This window comes from Musca vetustissima, unplaced genomic scaffold, assembly GCF_032173495.1.
Source record: "Musca vetustissima isolate MV318-11 ecotype Yass unplaced genomic scaffold, APGP_CSIRO_Mvet_v1 utg10678, whole genome shotgun sequence".
Taxonomy (NCBI): domain Eukaryota; kingdom Metazoa; phylum Arthropoda; class Insecta; order Diptera; family Muscidae; genus Musca; species Musca vetustissima.
The window spans coordinates 272,432-278,431 of NW_026880847.1; the positions used below are offsets into that span (position 1 = coordinate 272,432).

Here is a 6,000-nt window from a genome sequence, read left to right on the forward strand (position 1 = left end):
AGCCTTCTAAATGGCCACTTCGAATTGCTTCCGAATATCTGTCCCACGTTGGTCGCCATATATACATATTATACTAAACTTCGAGTCATACCATACTTTATGTCCTTTAGCCACCAATAATGAATTTTTATATATTTCTAATTAGAAATGAATCACTTCATTTGAGCTTATGTATCATTGGCTTAAATATACAAATTCTTTCTTTCTCTCTTTCTTCATAAATAATAATATTTCTGGTAAGGTTAATGACTTTAGTATTTATGCCCCACGTTGGGCGCCAAATATTCACATCTCTCCAAATCTTGTATAAACATTGACATTTGTTCGGCTTATTTAAAAATAAAACCAACGTCACCAAAAAATACCCAAATTCGGGTAAATTTTTAAATGAGGCATATATGTATATGAAAGCTTGATCTTATATACCAACATTTTTATTTTTATATCTTTAAAAACTCTTATAGCATCAAATGTAAGTGTTGTTCTCTTAATGCATAACTTTTGCTCTACATTGGGCGCCACAACCATACTTTATGTCTAGCCACCAATTGAACTTATATATTTCTAATTAGATTTGATCACTTCATTGAGCTTATGTATTTCTAATTATTTGAACAGTTCCTTGAGCTTATGTATTTCTAAAAATTGAACAAACACCAATTATCTTCATAAAAAGTTAAATGTTATACAAAAGTTGGGCAGACTTATATCGATATTTTTACGGGTTATAATCTTTTTAACTTCTTTAAATCCCTCTAACATAAAATTACAGTCTTTGAGTTTATTGTGCATACCCCACATTGGGCGCCACAACCACACTTTACGTCTAGCCACCAATTGAGCTTATGTATTTCTAATTAGATTTGATCAGTTGAACAATCTCTAATTATTTTAAATAAATTAACAATGATTGCTTTCGTTTCATTTCTTTTGTCCCCTCCTCTTCTTCTTCCACCCATTGAATTTGTTATTAACAAATAAGAAAAGTTCATTGCACTTGAATGGCTAATTGATTTTAAATGGAAATGTTGTATTGAACAACAAAATAGAAATGAGAAATGAAAAAGAAACCAACAACAACAAAAGCAACAATCATAGTAAATTTATGGAAAATACAAAAAAAAAACTTAGGCACAATACGGCGGATAGTGACATTAACATTATAATCACCGTCATCATCGTCATCAACATCACTGGGTGATAGTCGGTGACATACACCGCCAATAATAATAATAAAATACTTCAGTGTAATAACACTCCCTTTATGTGGCAATGGCATGAAGTTGTAACAAACAAATTTGTTTGTATCTGAAATTTCGCCACTACAACAACAAATACTGACGGAATAAAAACTTAACAAATGCATATGTTTTTTTTCTTAGTTATTGTATTTTTATTCATGCGATGAAAATAAACAAAAAAACAAATGAAATGTTTTTTTTACAAAAAATTTACTTCCCCAATTTACACACCTTTTATCGTTGCTTCTTCATACCTTTTGCTGTGGATTTCAGTTTTTTTGTTTTGTTTACATATTTATATATGTGTGTATTTATAATACAAAGGAAAAAACACAATTGTAGTATATATTTTTATAACAAAAACAATTGATTGCGAAAATGAATCATTAACATGCAATTTCCATGAAAAAGGTGATCGGAGGTAAAATTAACTTTCGGTTTTGCAAAAAATGTTTTTTTTTCTCAACGATAATTACAATATATTTTATGATGGGAAATCAAATTCGATTTTTTAATCAAAAAAATTTAATTACAATTTTGAAGAGTTTTTAAAAATAATTCCTTTTATCTTCCTTTTTTATTGGTATTAGATTTTACATCATATTATTTTAAATAATTAACATTTTCTTCACTGACACCATTAGACATGTTTGTTTCTACTAGAGGACACTGCTTTCGAATTCCTGCCCCACGTTGGGCGCCATATATACATATTTGTCTAAACGTCGAGCATATCAATACTTATTCTTTGAGAAGGAGATTTCCTGCATTTTTCCCCTCCTCTGGAGCCAATAATGAAATTTTGGTCAAATAGCTGCTTACTTTAAGTTTTAAGCTTCACCTTGGGCGCCATATTTACACAGAAAGTATTATAATATTTTAACCATATAGGAGATTATTTTTTATACCCTAGCCTTTTAGCTCATGAGGATATATACAACACAAACAACAACATCAAACAACATTTTCAGCTTAATTAAGATTGAAAATTGGAGACAACATTTTGCAAAATTTGCCTTAATGGCTCAAATCCATGATCACAATATTTACATACATTTTCTTTCCGTGTATTTTTTCGCTTTTCTGTGTAACTTTTTCCTTTGAAATTGCAAAACCCTTTCTCTTAATAACAAAAAATTGTACAATTACTTGGCAAATAACATATCGATTTTGTGTGGACTGTGAAGCGGATAAAATCGATTTGGCAGCAAATACAATTTTTTTACATTGGCTTATGTTTTACGATTTTGCTGTTGTTGGTGTTGCTATTGTGTTTACAAGCAATGCGTGTCTGGGATACTAAGCTAAACAAGAAGAAGAAAAATTAACCTTTATTTTTGAAAAACAAATAATGTAGGCTTAAATAAAAACGAAAACAGACAGACAACCGTGAAACAAAACAAGAAATTCGAAAGGTCCCTCTAGTTACCTTTCGCATTACAATATTTGTTGTAGTTGTAGTTTTAATTTTAATTGAAATTATATAGTTCACTTTGTGTATTTGTATGTTTGTTTGCAACTTACTTTTACAATTGAAACTAATTTTTATCAATTCTTTTTTGTGTTTCTTTTTCCAATCCATTTATTTGCAGATTTATTAGCTGCCTGGGAGGATTTATTGGGTTGGAGCGAAAATGCTGCCGCTGCTCGTAAAATGCAAGAAGACATGATTGTCTTGAAGCATGCTCTAAATCGTTTAGGCAATAAATCATCATATGAACAGTTAGATACAGAACCATCAATTCAAATTGCTATCGAAGCTCTAAAGGTAAGAAGCCACGTTACTTATGGAATTGCATATTCGATCAAAATGGACAGAGGAGAAAAAATAAGAACAAAAACGAAGTTAAAAGCAAATTACTGTAATTGGAACATGAAATAATTTTACAATAGCAAATATGTGTGTGTGGGTTTGGTGGAAATTGTAATAATTGAGTGGGCTAATATTTAGGTAATTTATTTTAAAAATAAACTGTGCAAGATTGATCTGACATACATACATAAATTAATAAATACACGTTTCTTATAATACTTTCTGACCAAATCGACTGGCCCAAATGCGAAACGCATATGAGTAGAAAATCTTCAAATCGGCCAAGCTTTTATCTCTACCAACTGAGAACCCAATAAGGCTCAAATTAGCCACTACTACTCTATAGTTTCCGCAAAAAATTACAGTTTTTACAAACTTTTTTGTTCTCAGTGTCCAAAAATGTACATAATTGTATCTAAAATCCTCTCTCCTCCAAATCCAAATAACTTCATATATCCTACTTTCTCGAGCTACAGGGAAGACCAACGACATGTAGACGGACCAACAATGACCAAAATCCATCTGAAGTTTCAATTGACTGACAAAAACACATTTTTTTAAATTAAATTCTTGATTGTCATTCGTCTAACTAACTATGTTCTTCCTCCTTTTCTTCTTCTTCTATTTTCAGAATGAAAAAACCCAATTGCAGACATATCGTACAAATATGTTAAAATTGAATGCCTCCGTCCATAGTTGGTTAACAAAACAGGAGAGACGTTTACAAAACGCTGTTGTCGAACAACAATTGAAAGAAGCCGCTGCCAAAGTGGCCAGCATTGAATTGTTAGAGGAAAAAGACGAATTTGAGTCCGAACACAACAATAAACTGGCGATCGGCGGCATTACATCAACAACAGCCTCAGCAGAAGAACCTGATAGTACAACAACAACAACGGCAGCAGTAGGAACAGCATCCGCAAACAAAACAACCATGATAACTGTCACCGATAGTAATGGCAATCAAGTTGAAACCCACACCGCCACCACCACCACTACAACAACAGCATCTGCAATGATGGCATCAACAAGCAGCATTGGTACCTGTACCACCACACACACAATTGCCAATGAAAAGAATTGGGATTTACAATCCTTGATAACATCGGAAAATGAATTCCACAAACATTTAAAAGATGAAGTCAGCGATATGTACACAGCCTGGGATGAGGCGGATTCAAGGTAAGATAGAGAAGAAGAAGCATTATTTATTTACAAAACCACTAACCTCCTTCTATTGTTGTTTCCTTCCCCCTCATTCAGAATCAATTCACAATTGGAAGTATTAACCTCTTCCTTGACGGCATGGCGTCAATTGGAATGTGGCCTATCAGAATTCCAATTGGCTTTGGGCCAGGATCGTGGCACATTGCAAGGTTTGGAAGGTGCTTTGAAAACTGGCCAAGCCACTCCCGGGGAGTTGGCCCAGAATGTTAAACTGGTGGCTAAATTATTGTCCGAAAAAGTTAATGTTAGCCAGGAACAGGTAACTATTTTATAACTACCCAAAATTTGTGAATTTCATTTAACTCATTGTTCTCTTTTTCCGCAGTTAATTGCCGTTCAGGATTACTTGGATCCCAATCACATCCTTTACATTGCCAAATTTACCGCCTCAAATGGTTCTCTTTCGGATTCTGGCATTTCAGATGGTGGTGCTACCTCTGATGGTGGTCTCTCAGAACGAGAACGCCGTTTGGGTGTCTTGAGACGTTTGGCCAAACAATTGGAATCGGCCTTGGCTCCAGGCAGCGAGGCCATGAAATCAATTGCCGCCCGCATGGAATCGGCCGAAAATGATTTAAAGAGTCTTCAAAATACCTGTCGCGATTTAATTGTGAGAACAGCAGCTTCTCATCAAAGCAAGAAACAACAAGCCCAAGATCAAGTGACTGAAAAGAAAGATCAAACAGATTCGAAAACAGCACAACAATTGAAACATGCCAACGGTTGCCTTAAGGGACGTCATGCAAATGGTAATGGTCATTTGAATGGTTTCGAAAATAAGATCCAACAAGCAGCTACTGAAGAGGTCACATCGTCAACTGGAGGCTCTTCGTTGAGCAGACGTAAACGCAAAAATCGTCGTAGCTCGGCGACTGCACCCACAAACTCCATTGCCGCGGCTGATATGGCTCAAAGCAATGCCTTGCAAATGACCTCTACCACCGTCACACCCGATGGTGATGATGATCCCTCCGATGACAATTCCAATTACGATTTAGATTCATCCGACGATGAATTGAATCCCAAATCAAAACGCGGCTGGGCCTGGCGTATCGCCCGTGTGGCCGTACCCATGCAATTGGCCTTGTTCACCGTGTTCTGTGCCGCCTGTCTTATGCAGCCAAATTGTTGCGACAACATCAATAATTTGTCCATGAGTTTCACACCGCAATTGCGTTACATACGAGGACCACCACCCATTTGAAGGGTTTATGCAGCGCCAACGGCAGCAAAGGTCATACCCGATTGTATCCTTTGATTTGCATGCATTACTAAAGTCTCTATAAGGTTAGGGATTATGTTAAGCTTAAGGTCCCTTGTATAAGGAATCCCACGGATTCATTCCACCACATATAGGGCATTCAGACAAATCACATTTGAGACAGACAAAAGAAAATGCGCTACAAAAGCATCCAAGTACACCATATAGAAGGAGAAGGAGGGCAATCTTTTTGCGTGATATCCGCAAAATTGTAACAGCCCGACTTAAACGCGTCTCTAAGGATTTGTATTTCATTATAGATATGTATCTTAAATTATAATCAAGGTTATGATAGATTTTAGAGAAATAAAAGAAGAAGAAGAACCGCAGGCGCGTTCAAAGCTAAGAAAACACAGAAGCAGAAGAACATTTTTACGCAGCAGCAGAACGGATGTTATAAGCAGTTTATAAGATGCAGTTTTTAAGAAGCAGTTTTAGCAATATTTTTTAATGAAATG

At 35.1% G+C, this 6,000-nt stretch overlaps 1 protein-coding gene across 1 annotated transcript in view; it reads left to right on the top strand.

Annotated features, from left to right (window-relative positions):
• The window catches only part of LOC133326727 (klarsicht protein-like), a 252,165-nt gene extending 246,465 nt beyond the window's left edge, over nucleotides 1–5,700 (top strand). Inside the window, exons 15-19 of the mRNA XM_061535341.1 lie at nucleotides 2,834–3,009; nucleotides 3,686–4,236; nucleotides 4,318–4,540; nucleotides 4,607–5,036; nucleotides 5,076–5,700. Coding sequence (XP_061391325.1) covers nucleotides 2,834–3,009; nucleotides 3,686–4,236; nucleotides 4,318–4,540; nucleotides 4,607–5,036; nucleotides 5,076–5,485 — 1,790 coding nt within the window. The 3' untranslated portion in view covers nucleotides 5,486–5,700. The remainder of the gene's footprint in view (nucleotides 1–2,833; nucleotides 3,010–3,685; nucleotides 4,237–4,317; nucleotides 4,541–4,606; nucleotides 5,037–5,075) is intronic.
• Nucleotides 5,701–6,000: the final 300 nt, after the last annotated feature.